Source organism: Peromyscus eremicus, chromosome 7 (assembly GCF_949786415.1).
Source record: "Peromyscus eremicus chromosome 7, PerEre_H2_v1, whole genome shotgun sequence".
NCBI classification, from domain to species: Eukaryota; Metazoa; Chordata; class Mammalia; order Rodentia; family Cricetidae; genus Peromyscus; species Peromyscus eremicus.
In genome coordinates, this window is record NC_081422.1 from 20,350,819 (window position 1) to 20,377,057 (window position 26,239).

The following is a 26,239-nucleotide window of genomic DNA, read 5'->3' on the forward strand; positions in this document are numbered from 1 at the left end:
CACACATAAAAAGATTGCACACACCTTGTAATCCCATTTTTGTAAAGTCTACTTGCATACAGTCACAGAAAATACTCATAAGTAGTACTTTGTGGGAAATCACTGAACTGTGGAGGGCAGGCATGCTGATTACTCAATAATCAACCAAGTCATTGATCCAGAAGTGAAGTCCTCTCAATAAAAAATAAAAAAAAAAAAGACTGCAGACCCACTAAGAACAGCTGCAGAGCAGAGACCTAGGCAGACAGCCCAGCCGTCAGGGCGCCATTGCGTACCACGTACTAAGCAGGTAAAAGGAAGACGTGGTCTTGACAAGACATCTTGATTTCAAATCACAAAGGAAGTGGCTTCTTCTTAGCCCAGGGCCTAGAAGATGCTTAAGAAGTATGTCCAATGAAGGCAGGAAGGGCAATGAAAGTCCAATATCACAGTCTTCCTTCCTTGCCTCCTGGGTGAGCCCACCTTCCTCCTATCCCTGCCCCCCAAAATGCTCTCGATTAAAAGAACCTTAGAGAGGGAAGGATGTCACCCTAGACAGAGAAGGGATGTGACCCTAGACAGAGAAGGGATGTGACCCTACAGAGGGAAGGGATGTGACCCTACAGAGGGAAGGATGTGACCCTACAGAGGGAAGGGAAGGGATGTGACCCTACAGAGGGAAGGATGTGACCCTACAGAGGGAAGGGAAGGGATGTGACCCTACAGAGGGAAGGGAAGGGATGTGACCCTACAGAGGGAAGGATGTGACCCTACAGAGGGAAGGGAAGGGATGTGACCCTACAGAGGGAAGGGATGTGACCCTACAGAGGGAAGGATGTGACCCTACAGAGGGAAGGGAAGGGATGTGACCCTACAGAGGGAAGGATGTGACCCTACAGAGGGAAGGGAAGGGATGTGACCCTACAGAGGGAAGGATGTGACCCTACAGAGGGAAGGGAAGGGATGTGACCCTACAGAGGGAAGGATGTGACCCTACAGAGGGAAGGGAAGGGATGTGACCCTACAGAAGGAAGGATGTGACCCTACAGAGGGAAGGATGTGACCCTACAGAGGAAGGATGTGACCCTACAGAGGAAGGGTTGTTATCTGGTAAATGACACAAGAGTCCCTCACTTTCCAAGAATGCAATCACAATTATAGCTCTCAAAGATTCAAAATCCCCCCAATAAACTCCTTCCCCACGGTGCATATTCTCTATTAAAAAGGGAAATAAAACTTAGTATGGTGACTCAGAACTTAAGCATTAGAATCATATTTAATTTTTTAAAGGCATTTTTTTAATAAAAAATCACAACTGAGAACTTACCTCCGGGTAAAGATTGAACCTTTTTAACGTGTTAATAACAAGTGGGTACTCAGTTAGCTTGTCATTCATTATCATCCACACTCCATTCAAAAATGACGGTGCTTCCACAATAGTCTTGAAGTAAGAATAATACAGCCCCTGAAAGAAGGATTCGCTCCAGTTACAACAAAAAGTGCACAGTTATTCATCTCCTTAGATTACAAATATTTAAAATACATTGCGCTTGAAAACTGAGCACTCAAGCAGGTAATAGTCACAATTAATTTCACAGGCTTCTAGTCACTTATAAATTCTTAGGTTGTAAAAAATATTTTAGAAGAATTTCATCTTAATTAAAATAATTATGTGGAAAAATAATTTCAAAAATAGTTTCAGAATTTAAATATATATACATGTAATTCAGCACATGACATGTATGAAAAGTCTATTGAATACACAAAATGATATCAATCTTACTTCCTCCAGATTTACATTCAAATATCCAAATGTTTTTTAAAAAGACTGAGCATTATACATATTCCTATTAAACAATATTTTTACAGATCATTTCCCCCACAGCAACTCAGCAAATGAGCTGGCACTGGGGCCGGGGGCAGAGCGGGGGTCTTGGGGGATTGTATTTTGAGGGAAATGGGGAAGTTTTGTCTGACATGCTACTTTGAAAAGGTTTCTAACATTAGACAAAAATGAAGAGGCAGGGCTGAAGATGTAGCTCACTTGGTTGAGTGCCTGCCCATCATGCAGGAGGCTCTGGGTTCGATGCCCACCACTCTACACATCTAACACTGCAATCCCATAAATAAAGGCAGGAGGAACGTCCTCAGCTACAAAGTAAGTTTGAGCCAGCCAGGGATACATGAGACTCCTCCTCATTATAAATAAATTAAATTAAAATAAACTCCCTAACAGTCCATGAAGTTTAGGCAAGAGTCTGAGGAGCATCGTAAAGGATGTGGATGGGCAGAGTACAAATGCCACCTTCTCTGCAGTTTCAATAGAGCAGCAGCAACTGCCAAGCTCTGAACACAGAAGGTGACTTCCCACTACCCGGTGTCTGGAGAGGGGCAAGTTTGATTCTGCCTTGCACTAGTTCACACATAATCCTTTCTAAACTTACATTTCCTACTGTATAAGTTATCAAGGTCTCTAAAACTTTCTTGTAGGCCAGAACAGGTGATCATGACCTCCTTTGGCAATAGGGTCCTTAATGGTGTAATCAAGTTGAAGCAAAGACAAAGCAGATCAGGTGACTCTAAACTGAGCAGAGCTTTAAGGCATGGAAAGGCAGACATGAAGGATGAAGGCAACGGAGGAGTGATGCAGCACACGCCTAGGAACCCCAGCAGCCCTCAAAGGGAAGCCCACCTTGCTGAACTCCTTTCCAGACTCGGGAACTGACAAAAACAGATCCCCACTGTTTCTATCCAACCTGGATGGATGTTGTCACGGCAGGGCCCAGGACTGCGGCATCCACCCTGCTCAGGCAGGGCCCAGAACTACTTTATCCACCCTGCTCTGTGAGTTTCATTTTAGAAACATATAGCATTTTATTTAATTATAAAACATACAAGTTTAAATATTTAAGTAACAAAAATAAAGAAAAGGCATTAGTTATTTAACAAATTGGAAGAGAACACCAAGTAATCCTACTGGGCATTTTAAGTGGAGCACAGACAAGCTACGAGAAAACCCTGGATTTCTTTTAATAATTATATTTCTAGTAATGAGTTTGACATTTTTATCCTATTAAATAATTTGAAATTAACAGTCTCATATTAAAACAAATTAAATATCAAGTAAAACAGATCAAACCCTAAATTTTAATTTTAAAATCTTAATATAAATTCAGGACTTACTGTTTTGTAAATAATAAACAAACAAACAAATAATGTTTGCTAACGCTACTCACCAAAAAGCAGCAATGAACACCAGCAGCACAGACCTCCTGGCATCTACACTGTCTGCAACTGAAAAGAACTGAGGCTCCCTAGAAAACTGGCTGCTGCCAGCCCTGGGTAGGAACAGTCATGCAGCACCCCAAAATAAAGAAGTCCTGGACACCAAGGAAACACTAGTGAGGTCACACTGTGGGACAGGACAGCCAACTGCAAGAGACTGGCCAGCTCCAGGCACCAAAGGTTACAAGATACATTCCAATCAGTCTACGGATTCTAACTAGAAGATGTGACAATCAATTTGTTTTTATGAAAAAATATGGTAAATAAAAGAATTGATCATTTTCCTGTATTTCCACCACGAAGTAAACCTCAGAAAGAAATTGGAGCCAGATGTAGGAAAATTCTTTACAGAGTTACAAGTTAACTGTGCAGGAAAATAACAAGTTTGTCTATTCTAACAAGATGAGTTAACTACAAGGATGGCTGGGCTCTGAGAAGGACTCAGTGAGGACACTACAATAAAAAGTGTCCAGCAGCACCTGGAAGTACCTCACAGAAAGAGAGTCACATCTTCCATCAGCCTTCAAAAACCCAGGAGACAGGAACACAGTGAGAACATGAGTTACAGTGGACAATTTCTACTAAACATATATATGTATACGATGTGTGTGTGCATGCGTGCATACATGTATGCTTGTGTGTGCGTGCGCGTGCTGCGTGTGTGTGTGTGTGTGTGTGTGTCTGTGTGTGTGTGTGTGTCTGTGTGTGTGTGTGTGTGTGTGTTTGTGTGTACTGGTTTCTCAATAGATAAATGGCAGAAAAACGAAACAGAAAGGGATTTAGAGATGCTGGGACTCAGCAATACAGCAGGTCAACACAAGTGTAGACAGTTCAGAACAACAGCTACTGGTAAGTGCCAATCAGCTCATTCAAACATTTGATATTGATATATTTGATGGTGCTAAGAAACTGCTAACAACAGAAAGTCCTCTGAGGAACTCTGAATGTGCTAGCACAGAGCAACTGTAATTCCCTTTAAACAGAGATGGGTGTTTAAGAAGGTATGGATGACCATGGGTTATCTGTCATGGAAGCTACAAAATGAGGAGGGAGAATTGTCTACTCCTTTTACCTGGGAATGTCTTGTTGAAACTTTTCATGCTAAAAAAACTTTAAAATATTTAGAGTCCCAAAATACTACAATGAAATACTATAGACAAAACGAACCATTTCGGTGCGGAAAGCCATCTCCCTTTCCAGGGTTGAGAGGTGAGAAAAATGCCGATCATTTTCAAAAAGGTGTGTTATGTGGCTCCTGGAAACATTAAAACAACAAAGTCAAGAGTGTGCAGCTGTAAATTACTCCAAAAGCAAAAAGGGAAAGCCTACAGATTGTAGACAGTTTGCAATAAAACTCAAAAATGATTGTATTTATATTTGTTTTCTACCAGGTTTTTACAATTCTACTAAAATTCCTCTCCACAAGAAAACACATTCCAATTAGATTTTAACATTAAAATGAACCATAACAATATTTTAAGTGATGTACTATAAAAATATAGATCACACTGACTGTGCCATCGGGTACCATTCAGAAACTGCCTAGTTCACCAAATTCATACAATGCTCCATTCAGAAGATTAAAAACATCAATCTAACACTCAACATGCACACAATATTAATGTTAAGCAAATTACAGTATCAAATATAGCCTCTTTAATAATGAATATTTTTATATAAAAGTTTTATTATTCTGATCCTGACTTATCAATTAAATTAATCTTTCAGAGTATTGTGGTATAAATAAGATACATTCATCCTTATGATATAGAAATTATTCTTTTAAATACATGGACTATAGCTTTGGTAAGTTATAAACATTTAAATAATACATATCATTGAAGAAAAACAATCTTACCAGTGCAACAAGGCCGCAAAAGAAGCTGAAAGAAGAAAGAAAGTTACATTACTATTTTAGCAGAAACACTTTCTCCTCACAGATAAGCACTTCAAGTGAGACCCAGCACAGTCAGGGCCAGACGGCTGTGGACCCCCACAAACACTCCCAGGATAAACTTACAGTGCCTGAGCTGTGGGAAGACTCAAGCAGGCTGAGTCAGGAGAGGTTACTGAGCCTTCCGAAGAAGCACTGCAGCTAAGCATGACACCAAAGGAAGGCTCAGGCTGGAGCTACAGTGTTCCTTCATTCCTTCACTCACTCGGCAGTGTGGGAGGTCCTACTATTGCCAGATACTGTACAGAAACCAGTGGATGGAAACGATTACAAAAGACTGCAGGGGAACAGGATCAGTAGGTAAGGGTGCCTTAGGACAAAGAGCCATGCTGACTGGTAGGCCAGGGTTACCAGTGAAATACACAAAGTATCACAACCTTTTTTACTAGCTTAGTGCGTGAATGTTCATAGTAAGGCCCACTCTTGTGTGTGTGTCTGTGTCTCTGTGTGTGTGTGTGTGTGTGTGTGTGTGTGTGTGTGTGTAGAGGGTGTCTAACAAATAGATAACTCCATTTCTTTCTACTTAAACAAGTAGAAGCTTTTTGTGTTTTCAGTAACCGAGTTTTTATTTAAAAAAAAAAAAACACTAAAAAAAATTCAAATAAAAAAGAAATTCAAAGAAGGTCAAGGAAAGGCAATTGCAGAGGACCCCCCCCCCCCCCCGCTCCCTACCATGATGGTTTTGAAAGCCCTCCCCATCTGGCGGGAAGCATCCATACTGCCCACATCCAAGCTCAATCAGACACTAGGATCTTATATTAACTCCTGATGACTAAGGAATCTGCACCAGATTCCATGTTACACTGTATCTTCAGTCTTAGGGATTGGAGGGGAAACATTACAAACAAAACCGAGTCTCTCCTTGCCACTAGACTCCAGCTAAGCACCACAGGGCCTAACTCCCCTGCAGATGAGAGCTTAGAACAAAGTTCCTGAAGGTACTCCAGTACTTGTTAGCCTGAGTACACAGCTGGGGCTTGAATAAGTCAGAAATTACTCTGTATAACTAAGTGTGATGGGAGGGTACGAACTAACCCAAATCCTGTCCTTGATGGAAAGAAGCTAAACTGAACCTTTTGTTAGACACACACCTATACGCAATCTTTTCTCCATTTACTCTCTGAAAATTAGACAGCTCAGTGGAGGCAGCTAAGGGCCAAACCTTGGGATTTTCTGCCATATCAGTGAGCAAGGCACCCAGGATCCTGCTGCCCTGAGCTTGCCTCAGCTTTCTGGGCCAGCCAAAGGTGTGAGAAACAAGCCACTGGACATTTTATCCTCTCAGCAACCAAGTAGCTCCTGCCAAAGTGACATCTCACCTGCCCGATGCTGACTCCTCATTCCAACCACAGCTCAAGAGTCCAAGGACTGGTGGAAAGGGGTCTGGCAGCATGTGCCAGGTAGGAGTTACCTCTTTTCAAGCCGATGCTCCCAAAACATTACAGTTCACTGCATTGCTCTTGGTTATACTGGTGATGGAAAGACCTAAGCGCTAAAGACATACTGAGTCACACACAGGGCATGGATAGACCAAGCTGGGACTGACTTGAAAGCTTCAGCCTACTGGGTAGCTTTCACAGTGCTGGAAGATGCTGTGCATGCTACATAATCAACGGTCTTACCCAGCTGTGAACCTGTAAGCAAGCTACAATAATTACTGCCCTGGCAAGACATGCCACCAGTGAAAGAGTGGCACAATGTTATGGGAGTAATCAATCACTTTTTGATTGGATTTAAAGCCTGATCCACAAGAAGATAACTGGGCCAAGAACCTGCGGTTAGCCAGGTAATAAGCCCTAGGGAAAAACATACTACTATTATTCTGCTAAATGAACAGAGTAATAAAATGCCTCTCAAGTTATCTTTATACTCATAGATTAGTAGGTCTCCCAACCCTCATCAGGGAAGCTCCTTTTTACAGCAGATAATGATTAATGCCTGGACCCACAACTGGTCAACATGTGGAGAATAAGAGACTATGCCGGGGTCAGCTCTAAATGGGATGTCTCTACTACATCCCCTTCCCCCAAATCTCAGGGATCTTTGCCAAAGAGACATGGGATAGCCAGGGGCAGCAGATGTCTGCAGCCACGCTGCTGTACACAGAACTCAGAGGTAGTAACTGCATGCACAAGACAGTAACAAGATTCAGTCCATCAAAATCCCAGCATGGCTAAGGGAGGACTTCATAAAGTCCCACCCCTAACTGTGGAGCTACTAGCAAAGGTCACCTGCCATGGAAGACTCTATTTTCTTCAGGGAAGCCGCCCATCCTCCATAGACTATGCTGCACCAATGCATACCCACACTGGCAGTGCTGAATGGAGAAAGTGGGTTTTAAACAGAGCACATAAAGTTGAGAGGAAAAGTTGGATGGGGGGAGGAGCAGAGAAGAATGGAAAGGGGGACTGGAAGGTGAATTTGATCAAAACATTATACCACTATATGCAGCTATGAAATTCTCAAGCAATAAAAAGTCAAAAAATTATCTGTGTATCATCAATAGTGAATTACCTAAATCAAAAATATGTAAGAAATAAAGGGCATGTATAATTAAAAAAGTTCAGGGAGGGCTATTTCTTTAGGTCCTAATGGTCTCCCAGAGACAAGGTAGGTCAAGGCAGGTAGGGAGAGAATCGACTGGCCATGCCCCAGGTCAGGTCCACAGTGGTCAGCAGCAGAAAGGAAGCAGCCAAGTCTTCCTTCTTAAATGCTCAGCCCCACTGGGGAGTTCATATACTCCAGGCTACACAAAGATGGCCCGTCTCAAAAGCCAAAAGCAAAATTTACCAATCTCCTCTACATACTTTTGATCTCCACAACAACCCTGTATTTATCTTCACTCTACAGATTAAAAGCTGGGCCCTAAAGGTCTTTCCCCAGAGGCACATGGATCTCCTTCCACACAGCAGAGCGCCCTCCTTCCCATTTGTGAGCATTTGATGAACATATCTTGTAACAATGTACACATGAAGAAATGTATACTAATTCCACTTCAACACAGTCTATTCCTGAAGTTAATTTTCATGAAAGCATGCTGGTCTCATTAGTCCTCAAATGACAAACTGGCATTACAAGGTTAAAGGCATTCCTACAACCATCTAGACAAGGTTTCTGAACCAACCTTGACCAGTTATTTATCACCATTTCTAATACCAGCCGCTCCTTACGTTTAAGGGTCCACTCTCCAGCCTTCACTTCTCTGTAGAGGCAGAAATCTTCTGTAAATGGCCTCCCTATTCTACATCAACAAGCATCCTGGAACATGAAGCCAGGTTCTGAATGTACAGATCTAAGCACTTCACCCACTCCTTGAAAACCCATGACTTCCACATATGGCTCCCATGACGAGGCCCATACTAGTACCAGGCTTTGTTTTCTTTTTTTATTAAGAAATTTTTTTCATTCATTTTACACATCAGTCAAATATACCTCTCTTCCCTCCTCACACACCTCCAGCCTCCCCCACAAGCTGGCAAGGCCTAGACCCCCCCAAAAAAAGTCCCCTCGCCACATAGTAATTAAACCACTGAACATACAGAATAGAGGTAGCAGGCTTCCTTTTGGACCACCAACCACTCTCAAATCATGACATGGAGACTTAATATTGGTTACAAATGCTCAGCCTTAGCTTATGCTCATTTCTGGCTAGCTCTTGTAATTTATATTAACCTGTTTCTCTTCATCTATGTTTTCCCTCGGAGTTTTTTTTTACCTTTCTTTCATTCTGTATGTCCTACTCCTTATCTGACTGGCTAGTAGCCGCTTGGCTGGCCCCAAGCATCTATTTCCCTCTTATTTTTCCTCATTCTCTCCTCTTCTCTCCTGTCCCCTCTCCATCTCTTCTTCTCCTACTTATTCTCTCTGCCTGCCAGCCCCACCTATCCCTTTCCTGCCTAGCTATTGGCTATTCAGCTTTTTATTAGACCAATTAGGTGCCTTAATCTTTATATAATTAAACAAATGAGGCATAAACAAATGCAACACATCTTTACACTGATAAACAAATAGAGCATAAATAAATTAACACATCTTGGCCTAGTTAAAGTAATATTCCACAACATAAACAAATATAACACATCTTTACATAGTCAAAATAATATTCCATAACACATATTCCTGACTATTCCCAGTCAATCCCCACCACACACCCTTCACTCTGATTGTACTGAGCAACCACCTCCTAAAATGCTAGGAGCTTAAATGACTGGGCTTTTGAATTGATCCTTCAAAGTCAAACCACTCCCTCTGCCTGTGAGTGTACATGTACATAGGTGTGTGTGTGTGTGTGTGTGTGTGTGTGTGTGTGTGTGTGTGTGTGTGTTCCCACTATTGTAGCTATAGTATTTAGAAAACAAAACCCAGTTTCTGGGTCCTAAGCTGATAGAAACATACTCCTTAGGACCCAAATTTAGGGAAAGCAGGTCTTTTAGGCTATGAATGCTTCAGAGACAACAAATGTCTAAAAGCCTTGTGGATGTGCAAAACACATCCAAGAAACCAAGAACAACACTCGAGAAATAATCAGCAAGTACCTGGTCCTCGGGGATAAAATTTTCAAGGGATAAGATTTAGGTTCCCAGAAGAAGTGAACACATTAAACACTCAAGCAGACCTACTAGTGAAGACTAAGAATGATAGAAATCTAAGAAGGTGCATCAGTGACTTCTTAAAACAGCTTATTAAAGGAGGACCCTGGAAAGAAGGTCAAGACATGCATATTGCTTGGTGTGTGAATGAAAAATGAGGACATGAGTCTCCTAGGTATGATTGAGGAGAAGGTTTTATTGTAGATATGAGAGAGAAAACAGCCAGAGGCATCTGGAAGAGTCTACACTGAACTAGACAAGGAGAAAAGACTGGGCAGTGGGGTGGGGGGAGGACAAGAGAGTATAGGGGAACCAAGAGACCAAATGAGGAACCAGGAGCCAAGAGGACAGGTAGCCAAAACGTCTAGGTTATACAGAAAACAAAGAAACTGTGTGAAGCTCAAAGGCTGGAGAGGTCTGGGGTAGGGGCCAGGGTATGGCTGCCAGGGTGACTCTGTAACAGGTACCTGTAATACTGCAGCCTGAGGACCAGCATCACTTGGATGTGTTAACAGGCACCTCAGTTAGCCATTTGTCCTGGATTTGAGACCTAACAGTGTGGTCTTACAGTAGACAGCCATAAGACAAATACAATCAAGCTAGATGTGGACTTGGATCCAACGTGACAAAAGAATCCTCATCACATGGGAATAAATAATGGCAATGCACTAACATCTACTGAGGTCTCGCTTGTTACATGTGCAGTGGGTCACTCTCCCTGTACCCCAAGAACATCAGGAGTGTAGAACAACCAGAGCTTCCACACCAGTGGGCCAAAAGGAAAGGAGCTGGAATCCCTTAGAACAATCACCTCCTGATGAACTACTGGGGCTCTGAAGAAAATGTACATTCAGTTCACTGTACAGTATGATGCTCTCATGCTCTGTATGTATCATGATGTAAGAAGGACTGAGATAGCTAACACAGAAAACAAGTGTTTGAGAAAGCAGAACACAGCAGCATAGACTCACAGTGTTCCTAACCCTGGTATTGCATTCAAATCCCCAATAGAACTAAATAAAACTAGACATCTTTATTAAAATAAAATAGCTACATTAACTAAATAATATAAATAAATAAAACAGCTAAATAACTAAATAAAACTAGTTAGTTTTATTAACTAGTCCTGTTTACATTACTAGCCCAAGTCATCCGTCTGAATTTCTAGGAATTTCTACTGTACATGTTTAGTTCCTCTCTCACCACTGTGATTAAATGTATGGAGGAACAAGCTGAGGAAGGAAGCATTTATGTTGGTTTATGGTCTGAGGTGATGCTCTTCACAGTGGGAAGCTGGGACAGTGACAGCCAATTATGACGCATCTAGAGGTAGAGAGAGCCCACTGGAACCTGGCTGCGGCGGGAGCTATAAACCTCAAGGCCCATCCCACAACGACCCATTTTCCTCTAGCTAGACCCACCTCCTGAGGAAAATGCAATCTCCCACAGCCGCCAATAGGGGAAGAAGGGTTCCAACAACAAGCTTGTGGGAGACACTTCCCATTCAAACAAGCGACTGTGACAGTCTGATCAAGGCTGATTGTCACAGAATGCCTGGGGCAAAAGCTAGGTGCTCTTTATAAGGTCTACTGTGAGTACTCGGGTCCCTTAGTACTCCACGTGTCCTGGAGGCCAGTACTGATTTATTATTACCTGGCAGCTAGGTGGATATGCTCAATCTCAGGCCATAACCATGCCTCCCAGCCAACGATCAACATTTAAGAAGCCAGAGGTAGACACAGACAGCTCACTATCATTCCCTGGCAGCCTTCCACATTACTAGGTGGCCTTGGAGCACAGCCACGGGAGGAGCACATCACCACATTGCAGCATTCTTGGGCCCAGCTCTGCAAAGATCTGCATTCAACAGGTACAGGGACTCCAAGGCATACATTATTAACAAACCCTCAAGTGATTCATACAGTTCACACTTTGAGAAGTGGTAGTTATGATAGCAAATCCAGGGACAAGACCAGGGTGACAATGCATTCAGGTAAGATTCGGAGGCCTGGAGAGTGTGACAAAGAGGGATTGGGAACATGAAAATACAAATTCAAAAGGTAAGTCTGAGTGAGAAATGGTTAAAACTTGGTGGCCACAAATAAGAAATAAGAAAGGAAAAGAGTTAAAATTCAAACTCCCTTCTTCTAAGAAAGCCCTTGCTAAGAAGAAACACTGACGTTTTCTAAGACATCACTGATTTAGCCACTGAGTCCCATTTGCAGAGAGTATAGAATAGGGTGGGGAGGTGTTTGGTTATCTCAACTCGCAGCGCTTAATGTATGACCCACAGCTGTTCCCACTAGCACGGGACTTCATACTCTCTGAAATGAAATGCAACAGTGATTTTCTGCCTATTTTCTATTTTCATTTTTATCTTCCTGTTCCACAACTTCAAAGCCTTGATAGGTTCGATCCATTTCATTTGTTCCCTCTTTGGGGCTAGGGGGAATGTTCTATTCTGAAATAGGAAAAGAAGGCATAAGCTCAATTTACTAATAAAGACATTAAGTCTCAAAATGAGAAGCAAAACTGCTTTTAAAATTCACAGTCTAATTTAAAGAAACCACTTCTAGGAAGATGTAGAAGTCACAGTGGTGCAGGCTGAGGAGTGACTTTGGTTAATTCTAGTCTTCTAATCCATTTAGCACTGAGGGAAAATTGACAAAAGCTGAAAAAAAACTTAGACACTCTTAATTATAATGATAGTATTTAATGTCTGCTCATCAGTATTAAGCAAAAGTGATCCAGGAGTCCATCTAAAGAACTTGTGACTTTTATTTCCCCCAAAGACCCAAGGTCTCATGTAGCAAGGATCCAACAAACCCTGCAAGAGAGCTCAGGTTTCCCTGACTCCAGGTTCAGACATGAAAACACTGAACACATCAGCCAGAAGAGTGAAGTGGCATACAGAGAAATGCCTTAGAAATCTCAACAGTGTCAAAGACAAAATGATGTGTTCAAAAGTGAATATATGAAACAACAGAGCACAGAAGGTATACGCCACCACCCCAGACAGCATGACCGGGATTCTAAACAGAAAAGCGTACAAAGTCGGCTTGCATATACTTCAAATATGAATTTATGTACAAATACTAGAGTAGGCAATTCATGATTACACAAGACATGTTTATAGGTAGTGAATTCCATCTTCCTTTAAAAGTCTTAGCCTCATGTGAACACAAATATTTCCAAATCAAACAGGACCAGCATTGATAATTTCCATAAAGTAACTTCCTTCTCATTGGCAAAACACAAAGCATTTTACTGTTTTAAAAATAAACAAATAAAGTATACAACCAAATAATGTGCTTCTGAGCACACAGAGGGAAATCGTGAAATCTGGTAAATCAGTAGGGAAAGTGTGGAACCCAGGTCTCTTCAATACAGGAACAGACACAAAGACAAGCACTGGTGTGAGGACATGCATACACACACACACACACACACACACACACACACACACACACACCTAAATATACAAATATAACCTTCTAGGTCCACATAAAGTTACTTGTATGATATGATGTTAAGGACTGACACAAGACCTGGGGGATCCAAGATGCTTCTGAGCTGAAAGCTTCCTCCCTCAGGACCAGCTTTCATGGTATCAAAGGCACCATGCAAGCTTCCAAGAGAGGAAAGCAACCAATAGTCCTATTCAGCTAAGATGCCTCTAAATGAAAACGATGACCAGCGTGGCACAATAGCATACCTAAAGAGCAATAGTGGCACAGATATCTAGGTGGTAAACAACAGCTAACTGGACTGAAGCCCCACTCAACAAGAGGAAGTCATTTGGTACTAGAAACCCAGCCAACTTCCCAAGGCTAGCAAAGTCATGGGTCTTGAAGGAGAACCTACAACCATCGTTTACTATATCGGCATAATCCCTAACTATATTCTAACTAGTTATTCTTATACTGAGGTAAAAGTAGTCCTCACCCCTCATCAAAGAAATGTTTCCTTGCAACAGATGGAAACCATTACAGAAAATCACAACTAATCAAATGCAGATTATCAAGTGACCATGTGGCTGGTGCCCAGAGCCAAGTGAAACACACATCTACAACACAAGTCCTTCACCTCAGGCTCACGGATCATAGCGGAGGAGGAAGCAGAAAGACTGTGAGTCTTTAGCAATTTTTTTTTTTTTTTTTTTTTGGTTTTTCAAGACAGGGTTTCTCTGTGTAGCTTTGCGCCTTTCCTGGAACTCACTTGGTAGCCCAGGCTGGCCTCGAACTCACAGAGATCCACCTGGCTCTGCCTCCCAAGTGCTGGGATTAAAGGCGTGCGCCACCACCGCCCGGCTTCTTTAGCAATTTTTAACAAGCTTATTTCCTGATAAGCCACTCTAATGTTACGATAATGAAACCCCTTCCAATTGCAAACTGCCCCTGGGTATCACAAGATCTAGCTTATCTTTTAACTTAAATGATTCAGAAATCATGACATTTATTAACTATCTTACTTAATAGCACTGCCAGACAACCAACTATGATTTTTTAAATTCAGAATTTATTCATTTTTAAAAAAATAATTATGAAGTCAAAATGAAAATGGGGGCACATGAAGAGACCTGAGGGTACGGAACCAGAATGATTCTCAGAATGAGCGGAAACAGAAACTTCTGTTCTCTCTAAAGAAGAATTAACAGGACTCAGGACATGTGAGGTCCTCTTCTTACTGATGTGCATTTGACTGTTGTGTAAGCCTTCAGATCTGAACCCTTACAATTTGATCAACATGACTAACAAATAATTAGCTTCAAGCCCAAAGCACATGCAGGGAACTCAAGAATGATGTCCCCATAGGTAAAATCCTCAACAATAACATTTAAGTTATACATACTTAGGACATTTCTGTAGCCATCAAAGATGGGTGAGGAATGGAAAAGCAAGGTCTTCCAAAAACAGCGTTTAGCTAGTAAAACAACAGAGCACAATGAGGCTTGTGTAAGCATGTTAACAAAGCCAGAGCCAGGATTACTATAGAGTGAGAATGAGAGCGGGGCAGTCACATAATTGGGCAGATTTGAATTATTATAACATCCTGGCTGGTATATCCCACCTCCTACCACGAACTCTCCAGCCCAGGGGCTGGGCTACACTTCCCCAGCTGCTCTCCTTATATAACCCAGCCATTTTTGTTATGAGCCCCTATTTTATTTACCTTTTGGCCTCTTGCCCTCTTGGCCACTGCTCCTGGTCCCTTCTCTCTCTCTCTCTTTCCTCCCTCTTCTCAAATAGCCAGGTCTAGGCTGTTGGTCATGTCCACTGTGGACTCTCCCAGACTCTGCCTCTGCCTGTATTCTCCCCTACAACTATAATAAAAAACCTCAACCCCTTAGGAGCAGCCACGTCCTCCTTCTATTTCTTTTTTCATTCAATCATGATAATGCTGAGAAAATAAAAAGTATTTTTAAAGCACGTTCCACAACTGTTGTATACTGATGTAGTCTCAAAATTAATTCTACTTTAAAAATATACTCTTACTAAATGACTCTTGATTGCATTATAAAAGATCACCCACAGAGGAGTGATTTCTTCATGGGATTAAAGGTGGGGATCTTGAAATGGATGTAACTGTTACTAGTTTTGATTACTAGTAAGGGATGGAATGAAGGACTAAAGAAAACTAACAAATTCTTTCTTAGAAATGTCCTGATGGTAAATTATAGCTAGGGGCAAAAGATGAGCCCCCAACATAGATTTATAACCAAATATGTAAATAGTAAGCTTTGTAGTCTATGAAATGCAAATGTCATTAATTAAACTTACAAGAGACATTAATACACCTTTACACTCATTAAGGATTATTAATACAATCTAGTAGGATAAGGCTTTAAATGACTAGACTTTAGCAAGAGCTAAGAGTGTGTGTGTGTGTGTGTGTGTGTGTGTGTGTGTAATTAAAATTCTATCTACTTTCAGTATTGATGTCCTACTATCAGCAAAAAAATAAATCACAAGTAAATAACACAGCCTTATACTGACAAGAACTGGAATAAGCTGACTGTATGCAGTTTCTGTGCTCACGAGCGCTTTATTCCCGGAGACTTTCCTATTTACAGCACCTTTTTTGATAATAACAACGCATATTTAGGTGATTATAAATATTCTTAAGAATTAACCAGAAGCCTAGTTTAGAAAGGAGAAAAAAGGTTTCAAAACCCCAAATTTCCGACTTTTTCTCTGGCTTTGATGGGATTCCGGTAATTAACACAGCACACGTTCACAGCTGCTTGCTTGGCTGGGTCCAAGTTCTTGCCTGAGATCAGCACAGGAGACAAGGCTCCCTGGGCTTGGCCCTTCAGCTTCTCTACAGTCACAGACCACTCACTACCCTGCCTGCTTTCTAGTCTTCATCCCGGTATCTGTCAATCAGATCCCTTTTCCTTCCTTCTGAAGAAAGAAACAAGGGAGAATGTGGTAATGTATTGTGTACCCTAATAAACTTGCCTGAGGATCAGCAGCCAGCCAGCCACTAGATTAGACATAGAGGTCGGGCAGTGGTAGCACACACCTTTAACCCCAGCACTGGAGATCTCATACCTCTGTTTGGGAAGCACATGCCTTTAATCCCAGGAGGTAATATGCAGGACAGAGAAAGGTATATAAGGCATGAGGAAACAGGAACTCACTCTTTTTAGGCTAAGGATTTTGTAGAAGTAAGAACTAGTGGCTGGCTGTTCTGTTTCTCTGATCTTTCAGCTTTCACCCTGATATCTGGCTCTGGATTTTTTATCAAAAGACCATCTAAGATTCGAACAACAGGAGAAACACACACGTGTTACTTGAAAACTGCTGCAGCTTCTTAGAACTGGCTACTGCGAGGCTCCATTTGTCCTCTTGCTACAGGCTCACTAGATGAAACACTGCATAACAACTAAGAACATGAACTCAGAAGACATGGGACTTGGGTTCAAATCCTGACCTTAAAAATTCCAGGGGTGACCTTGCATAAGTTAAGTTACTAAGCTCCGATGTACCTCAGATCCCCCTTCTAATAAATACAATAGTTACGATGCCATGGTCAGACCCAGGTCTACTGTTAAATGAGTTCATCTGCAGCACTGGGTACAAAGCAGGGCAGGGCAAGAGACCCCTCCCCCAGCATAAGATGCTATTTGTGGAATAGGAAGTCACTTACTCTGATGCCGAAAACCACCTGTTTGCTGAAAACTTACTATTTTCTATTCCACTCACAAGCGTTCTTTTGTCCTATCATCAACATGACATTTCAAACTGGGTACCCCACAAACACCTCACAAGTCGTGTGTTCAGATACAATCCTTGCCCTTCTCCATCAAACCTGCCCTGGTCCTCATCTGTAGTCTTCTTGTCTCCTCCAGGAAGACCTCCCCGCTTCCCCTCACACCAAGGCCAATTCACCCCAAGGTCCACCAGTTTTTACCACAAAAATCCATCTGAAATCTACTCCCTCCTCTGCCATTTCCACAGCCACGCCCTCTGTTCATGCCAATGACTCTTGTGGGTCCTGGACAAGACCCACCTTGGGGGTAGGGCCTGCTTTATTTTCCAAGCACAGATTTCTCAGAATTAAAATGTAAGCATGCCCCTGTCTTATTCAACACTCCTCAGGGGTTCCCACTGCAACAGATATAAACTCACTCCTATTCCACATCTGGTCCGCAGGCCACCGTTCCTCCCTCATAGGGTGAGACCTGCTCCTTCCTCCCCCATGCCCTTGGCTGCATCAAGAACCCATCCTCTCATCCTCCACACAACTCTCACAGGCTCAGCTCTGAGACAGAAGCCACCGCTTCTCCACCCTCTGGCGAAGGTCAACTACAAGGCCCCTTCCCAAAGCCTTTCTTGGCTTTACTAAAGTGGATATTCCCCGGCTTTGGGATCTCCTTTGTTCATTTTGCTTCACGTTCCCCAACACAGAAGCCCTTCCCTTTCCTCCAATGCACTTACTACAAGGTGTAACTAACTAGTCACTTATCCTTACTTCCCAAATGCAAACTCCACAACGGTAGGCAGTACAGGTTTCTTGTCCATCTTCTTCCCAGGATGCACCTGGCACAGCAGGCATTCAAATCGGGGAATACAAAGGAACCAGACGTACTATTTTACATGTATTATCTCATTTACTCTTGTACTCTAACCAAAGCATCTACCATCCCCATCTTAAAGATAAGGAAATAATGGGAGGCATTGGAGGAGAGTAGCAACAGGCTTCCAATGCAGGTCAGCTTCCACCACCTCACCTCCTGCTGGCCCACCCCAGTTCCCAGTACCCAGACTCAACTCTGCCTTCACAGGCTTCCTCCCTGTCCCTGGCTAATCCCAGGCTCTCATAAGCCATGCCTTGATGATAACGGTTCCAAAGTGGTGTTTGCCTCCCCCTTACACTTGGCAGTACTTGGGAAGCATTCTGGGTGCCACCACTGGGGAAGTGCTACTAGGTTCTAGTAGGTAGAACCTGGGACTCTGTTTATCCCCCTGCAAGGCACACAACAGTCCCTCAAAACACAGGATGGTCCCACACAAAACATCATGAGGCTCAACTGCGCTGCAGCTGCCACAGGAAGAGGGTCTGAAGTGTAAGAGAGTGACATGACTTCTGTCTTAGTCACTGTTCCATTGCTGTGAAGAGACACCATGACCACGGCAACTAATAAAGGAGCGCATTTAATTGGGGCTGGCTTACCGTTTCAGAGGGCTAGTCCATTATCAACATGACCAGAAGCATGTTGGCACACAGACATGGTGCTGGAGAGGGAGCTAAGAGTTCTACATCTGGATCCACAGAAGAAAAAGACACTGGGCTAGGCTAAAGTTTTTGAAACCTCAAAGCCCACCTCCCAGTGACACACTTCCTCCAACAAGGCCACACCTCCTAATCTAATCAAGTAGCACCACTCCCCAGTGACACACACATCTGTATGTGTGTGTCAACACACATCAAACCACCACAGTTACCTTCTTAATAATTTACAAATGGCATCTTACATTACAGTCTTGCACCCCGAGCATGTTTGGTATGCATGTTCAATAGGAATATTTCTCACTTTCACCCCTGGACCAGAGCCCTCTCCCATTACTACAGCTTTCTTCCTTCTTTTGACAAAGGTCAGGATACAGGCGACTCTGAGGCTGTAGCTGTACCAGCAGTGGCAACTGACTGACAGCTCCAGTTCTGAAGACACTACAGAGATTAAGAGAAAGTGTAGCATTTGGATAGTTCATGTGACCATTTCAAAGAAGTGGGCAGAGCAGAGTAGAAGGCTGAGTGGGTAAAGGTACCTACCACCGGGCCTGACAACCTGAGCTCTGGCCCAGGCACCCACTCAGGAGGAAAGAAATGATTACTGAAAGTTTTCCTCTAACATACAAACACTGTGGCACATGTACATGCACGAGCACACGCACATGCACGTGCCTACACACACACACACACACACACACACACACACACACACACACACACAGAGAGAGAGAGAGAGAGAGAGAGTAAATAAATGAAAAAAAATTAAATAAAAGGAGGGGTATACATTTACAGTTTCTGTAGGCTGCAGCCATGAAGGAATTCCATTTCCCAGAGTTGCCAATCTGCTTCTAGAAAGTTCAGTGGTTGTACAGGCCTTACCTGGCATGCATGAAGCCCTGGAATCAATCCCCAGCATTTAAAATCCACTTCCTCCAATGTGCTTCCCCACTTCCACATTCCCAGGCATTAAGTGGTCTAATGTGTGGTTCACAGGATGTTTCAAGTTTTCTGATACTGCCAGTGTGCAGCTCAGGTTAAGAACCTCTGTTCTAAGCTGGGTGGTAATGATGCACACCTTTAATCCCAGCACTCGGGAGGCAGAACCAGGCAGATCTCTGTGAATTGGAGGCCAGCCTGGTCTACAGAGCAAGATCCAGGACAGGCTCCAAAGCTACACCGAGAGACCCTGTCTCAAAAAACAAAAACAAAAAACAAACAAACAAACAAACAAACAAAGAATCGCTGTTCTAATCCAGCTCTCTCATCTTACACATGCCCAAACCAATGTCAAAAAGCTAAATATGTGGCTCGGAAATCCAAGGAGTTTGAAGCAGGCGTGGAAAGAAAGGCAGGAGACAGTAAGGAAGTCCTCGTTCAGTTCTCTTGCTATCATAAAATATCCTGACAAACCGCAGCACAGGGGAGGGAGAGGTCCACGTGGCTTCAGATCCTAGGCGATAGCCCATTACTGCAGAGCAGTCAACTCAAGAACGGAAAGCGCCACACTCATTGTCGGGAGCAGAGAGAGAACAAACACATAGATTCGTCTCCGCTCTTAGAATGTTCAGGATACTTGCCTAGGGATGGAATGGCACAGACCACAACTGGCTGGGTCTTCTTACCTCAGTCAACGGTCAAGATAATCCTCTACTGGCCAACCAGATCTAGATAATTCCTAACACTCTCTTCCCAGGTAATTCTAAAGTAATGTCAAATTGACAGCTGAAATCAACCAGCACAAAGGGAAAGGAGGAGAAAAAAAAAAAAAACCTTACTGAAAGGTAATACTAACTGGCCTTTGCTAGTTAGTGTCCACTCTCCGCCTCTCTGCCTTGACCCCAGTCTATAGTTGCTTCAGCAGATCTGAGAGTGGAAGGCACTACAAGCTGGAGTGTGGGAAGACTGTGATCTCCTCTCGGGCACCCTTGGCTCTCTCGGCACAGCCAAGCACACATGCCTCCTGACCAAGCCTTGGTTCGCCAAGCCTCGCATCTCCCCGATGAGTACATTCCCACTGTTCAGTGTACCTCAATGGCTTAACACCTTTTGTAGGTTTCTCAAACCTATTCATGACTCTGAAAACAACTCAATTACTAACGTTTCCTGCCTGAACACGGAAATCTATGCAGACACCCTATGTACTAGGGTGCACTCTCCAAGGTGGGAGCACGTTAGAAGCCATGTATATTATTTACTGTGGTCAGTAAAGTTTGAAAAATAGTTTCAAGGTTCTCCCTCCCCCACTGCCTCCCGTAGCTGGGAGCAACCGGATTGAAACTCCCAAAAATAAACATTTCAAGACCTCTTTGTCACCACTGAATAAGTAGTAACATCCATATATAAGAAAAGCATATATTCTTACTAAAAGGTCACCACTGTTCAACAGTGGAGAAGGCAACCTTGCTAAGTGGTTTATCAGTGCCCAGCACACATGAAGAAAAACTAACCAGTTCTAACGTGCACCACTATCATGGAGTTTCAAGTGAAGAATATTTATTCTTAAACAGTAATAAAGCTACTTTGTCATAGCCCAATACATAGCTGATAAAGCCGAGCAACTGCAGTTAATTCAAGCAACAAGTGATATGCAATGCCTCTCAACACGGAAGACAAAGGAGCCATTTTAAAGTTCCACACTGAAATACAAAGTTCACCCACTCTGGGAAGGTAAAGTCAGAGGAAATGAAGCAGCTTGCGAAGACACAGAAATGGCTGGAATCCCTCTGCCCTATGAGAGCCTTCCTGATGCTTTGGCAACATGGTGGGAGAAAGGAATCACTACTGCTTGAGTAGCAGTCTTGAGGGTACAGGGCCAGAACTGAACCAAGCACAGCACGTCTGATCGTTCACCAGAACCTTCTCTCCAGGTGCTGTGTGGCCTCACGGCAGATGTTCAAGCAAGAGGACAAAGACTGTGGTGTCCCTCCAAACTCCACATGCCTGGTGACCTCTGTCCAGGGAAAACCTAAGACTGTGGTTCAACATACTTCCACTTACAATGTCAAAAGAGCAAATCAAGAGAAATGCTATATTGCACAAAACTGTATGTCTGCAAGGGCACTGCTAAATCCAAATAAAAGCCATTCAATATAAGAAAATCCAAAGGAAACTCACCGTAAAATATGAAAAAAGCAGTATCACTTAAAATCTATTATTGTCTCTCCTTGAAATAAAAACAATCCATCCACTACTTCACTTCAATCGTTGTTTATCCTAGCCATTCATGAAAGCTGGAGATCTATTCTGTCATGGGATCGGAAATCAGGATTGTGCACTTGCTTTTACAATAGGAACTGATGCTGCTAAGTGATTTAGACACAAACCTGCATCACCCACCGAATTTTTAGTTTTGCTCCTCAGGACATCCCTGAGTAAGTAGGGCATGGGCTATCCACGTAACAGAGAAGGCTCTCAAAGTGAGGCATAAACCAAACTCAAGCTCTGTGCACTAGCTCTGAATGCCTTCAACCTCATCCACTGTACCACGCTGCCTCCCCAAGGTGAATTTAACCTGTACACCAGCCAGGTTCTCAAGCTAGCTACTGAAGGGAGGCATGATGAAAATGATGCATTTGCCTAATCCTGGCCCAACTATAAAAAGAGGAAATATCCTTGTAACAGTGTCAGCCTTCTTGAACCCACAAACACAGAATCATGTCTGGCTTTCAGTGCCTAAGTGGCTGCGGTAGAGGCTACCCCACAGGATGGCTGATTTTGCTGTATGGCTGGCCCATCGAACTCCAAACTCCAAGGCTCGAAGCACCCCCAAACATTTAAATGTCAACTAAGGAACAGTGAAAAGATAGTAACAAAATATCACCAGTAACTAAATAATTCAATAGGCAAAGCCTATTGTGGCAAAAATATTATAGGCTCTTAATAAGGGATTTGGAAAAAATTAGGCCTGCTAATTCAAACTTCAATAAACTTGCCCTATCGGACAAAGTCAATCAGAAAACGAACCCAGAAGGCGGTCCACACATGAATGCTTCAACTTTATTTGTTTTAGACAGTTACAACCCATCCATTTGGTGCATGGACAGAAGGAAGAGAGATGCCAGCAGGGCATCCAAAACACAACACAACCTGGAAAGTGAACAGAACCACGAAGTGCCACCCTCAGGGTTTGTGGCCAAGAAGGAAAAAAGCACGCTAAAATTTAATTATAAGTTTGGCAACTTTCTAAGACAGGAACCTGAGTGTTTCGAGCTCCAGGAATCGCTCCCATCCCTAAACAAGCCATCCTCCGAGATAGCGGCCACGCCAGAGGCAAAGAGTGCATGGACTGTCCCTGCAGGCTTTAGCCCGGTCTCCTCCGCGCGGACCAGCCCGCCCGCCGCCAGCCCAGCAGCTCACGATCTCCGGGCCATGTATTTAAAAGCCCGGGCGGACAGCGGGGCGGAGGGTGAGCGGAGCTGGGCCCCCGGAAGGAGCGGGAGGAGCAGGGAGGAGGCAGGAGCGTCCCGGGTAAAGTCGGAGAGGGCTGCTAACTGGCTCACCTAGCAGCAGCGTGCTCCAGGTCCGGCCGCGCCCGCGCCGCAGGCCCAGCGCCCAGCGCAGCCCGGCCGCCAGGCGGCCCGCGAGGCCGTCCGGGGCGGGCGCAGCGGTCTCCGCGCGGGGCCCCTTCCTGCCCGCCGCGCCTCTGCGCCCCGGCGACGGCGGCGCGCGCTCCGGCCCCGGCTCCCCGGCGCCCACCTCGGATGCCCCGCTCACTGGCGGCGGTGATGCGCGGGCCGGCCGGGCTGGCCTGGAAGCCGCGTCCCGGTGCTTGCTCCGCGCCTGCAGGACCATCTTAGCATAGTCGCGCCCGCTAGCTGCGCGCGCCCGGACAGGAGCCGGGATCCGCGGACTGGCGGTCGCTCACTCCGGCCGGCGAGGGCGGGCCGGGAGGCGGGGACAGCGCGGGCCGGGCGGCCGCTGCCTACTGCTGGGCGGCCGGGAGGCGGCGCCGGACTCGCGCGCCTCCGCCGTTGCCGCTCTCGGGTTGCCACGGCGACAGCGGAACGCCGCGGGCCGGGGGCGGGGACAACCTGCGAGCGGCGCGGCCCCGCCCCTCCAGCGCGCGCGCCCAGGCGCGTGCGGGCCGGCAAGCGCGCACGCGCGGGCGGCGAGCGGGGCGGGACCGGCGGCCGGGGGAGCGGCGTGGACGACCTCCCGGAAGCGGCCGTGCGCCCTCGGGGGCAAGCGGTCTGGCTGCGATGCTGCGTGGCGCTGGGTCGCGCGTGGAGGGAACCGGGTGGCCACGGAAGGTCTCAGGGCGTGAGCTCCGGAGTTCTGTGCGTTAGGCTTGTGCGTGAAACTAACGGGGTAAAGTGTGGCCTCTGTTCAAAGCAGCAAGCTTTTTGGTTCACGGAGGAGAAGCTGGGGCCGCCGGACTGAGGATTGAAAGTGTCCGATGGGTTGGAGCGGAGTGTGAACTGAAAAGCCTAGATAGGAACCCCAACTAAAGGCATAAATGAAAAGGGACTGTCAGCAAGGGTTATCAACATGTTACTTTTCCCTGCTGCATCCTATCTTCCTTACTAGAAAGTATGGAAACTGCTAAGATGGCAAGACTTGAAAACGAATCTTCTCATAGCCAAGTGTAGGGGTAAATGAAGAAGCCCGGGGAAAGTTTAAAGGAAAAAAGGAAAGAAAAGACCGAATATACCCCAAGTTAATCTTCCTTGCCTCCACCCCAGCGCTATTTGCACAAAGCGTTGGAGAATTGCAGTGGAGAGACTGATTGGCTCCTATCCAAGTGAGCTTGTTCCAAGAAGTCTGGATTTTGGAAATCAAGTCACATGGTTCCGGTTTTCTCCATTGTAATTACAGGAGTTTCAGGTGGCTGTGGCTTCTCTTGCTCACGACTTTATTAATATCAGAATTCATTAACTCAGGCAAAAAGAATGGATTTTGTGAAAGGACTTAACGCTGTATTACACTTCGTAAGTTTCCTGAGTTTGAATATTAAAATATGTATTGAAACAAGGAACAACTGTTTAAGACACTTCTGTAAAAAATGATTGACAGTGCCGTACAGAAGGCTTGTGTTGTGAAACAAGATATCCGGTCAATCTAGTGTAATTTCTGGGGTTGATAATGAGTTTATCACCCACCAGATTAAAAGAAACTTTACCCAGTGTCTGCCAAAGACAACAATAAAGTCATCATTAGCGTAATTTATTAATTAGGAAACACATGGAGATACAGTATTGGATTGCTTGTCTCTCGGCTAAGGACTGCCTCTCAATCAGTTTCTCCAATAAGAGTGTCACTGGGTGTATCAGCTACGCTCCAGGCCAGGCCTCATACCCAGGAGTAGTTGGTCAACAGAAAACGAACTCTGTGGTATATTTTTGTGAAATTTTTGTTTCAAAATGTTTTGGCTTTTTTGTCATACTGGTCTTCTAATTTTTGTTTTGGTGCTTTTGTTTTAAGAGAGTGGGAGAAGAAAATTAGGTGGGTAGGTGGGTTCTGAAACGGGGGTTCAAAATATATTGTAGGAAAATCAAATAAAATGTATACAAAAAGAAAAAAGTTTCTGTGTGCTTGCTTCCTAAGAATATTGGACTCTGTAAGGGAACTTGCAGGGAAGAAAAAACAAACAAACAAAAACCAACTTCCCTTTAGCTGGTACCTTTCTATCAGATGACTACCTTGTTGAGTAAATGAATGAATGAGTGCAGGAAATAGCATAATCGAACAATCATTCATAACAAGATGGCCCTAGCTGTTGCACCTTCTCCACATGGTTTGAGTTTCTGGAAGAAACCAAATCTTTTTCCTTCTCCTCTTGAACTGCATCAAGGACCCGAGCTCAGAACTTGGCTGAAAATTTGCTCCACTGACTTGAGCGGGACCATGTAGGGCTGGGGCAGATCTTAGTTCCTCTTCTGTGATGAGCAACCCTGAACAAAGGCAGCGTGTGAGCAATCGGGGAGTTTTGCTTGGCTTTGGTTTTGGTTTTGGTTTAAACATGGTTTTAACAGGCACTGTGGTACATACTTGCAATGTGGTACATACTTTGGGGTGAGGTGAAGCAAATGAATCTCAAGTTTGGAGTCAGCCTGTGCTGCATAGCAATACTCTGTCAAAAAAAAAAAAAAAATTGCAAAGTGATCGTTCTAGAACCAGGTCAAAGTTCCTGCTTCTGTGCCTGGCATGACTCTCCTATTCATGCCCTTCACTTTTTGAACTCAATTGTCCCATCCTGTGATAAGGAGAATAAAAATACCTATCTGGCAAGTTTGGCAGGTTTGCAAAACTTGGAAGAAAGAAAGGAAGGAAAAGGAAGAAAGGGTAGAGTTTCTAGCAATTATATGTTGCTCTATGAAGGTTCAAAGGGACTTGGGCAAAGCAGTTGTTAAGTGTCCAGAGCACTGGGTAATGATAAGGAAGAGGAAGATGCTTTGCCCTGCTAGAGACTTGAGCTGACAGTCCAAGATATTCTGAGGCAAGAGATTAAGGGCTGCCCTAGACTTCAATGGTCCTCAATTCTTTGGGTGTCAAGCTTCTCAGATCTGAACTGTGGCTCCCTTACTATACAAGATAGTGTCCATTTCATGAATCGTTAAGCCTAGACAAAATATCAGGCCACTCCTGCTGCCCTGCCCCTTCCCAAGGGAGGATGTTTCACACAGGGAAGGTGATACACTGAACATGGCGTCTTCAGAGATATGCCAGACTTGATTTAATCTTCATAAAATCCAGA

The 26,239-nt window shown here is 44.2% G+C and overlaps 1 protein-coding gene across 1 annotated transcript in view; it reads right to left on the bottom strand.

The window, feature by feature from the left end:
• Positions 1-23,439, bottom strand: part of Dpy19l1 (dpy-19 like C-mannosyltransferase 1) — a 97,222-nt gene extending 73,783 nt beyond the window's left edge. The window contains exons 1-4 of the mRNA XM_059267531.1: positions 23,046-23,439; positions 5,123-5,147; positions 4,432-4,519; positions 1,307-1,444 (exon numbers count right to left, since the gene is read on the bottom strand). Of these exons, the coding sequence (XP_059123514.1) occupies positions 1,307-1,444; positions 4,432-4,519; positions 5,123-5,147; positions 23,046-23,337 (543 nt within the window). The 5' untranslated portion in view covers positions 23,338-23,439. The remainder of the gene's footprint in view (positions 1-1,306; positions 1,445-4,431; positions 4,520-5,122; positions 5,148-23,045) is intronic.
• Between the last annotated feature and the right edge of the window lie 2,800 nt (positions 23,440-26,239).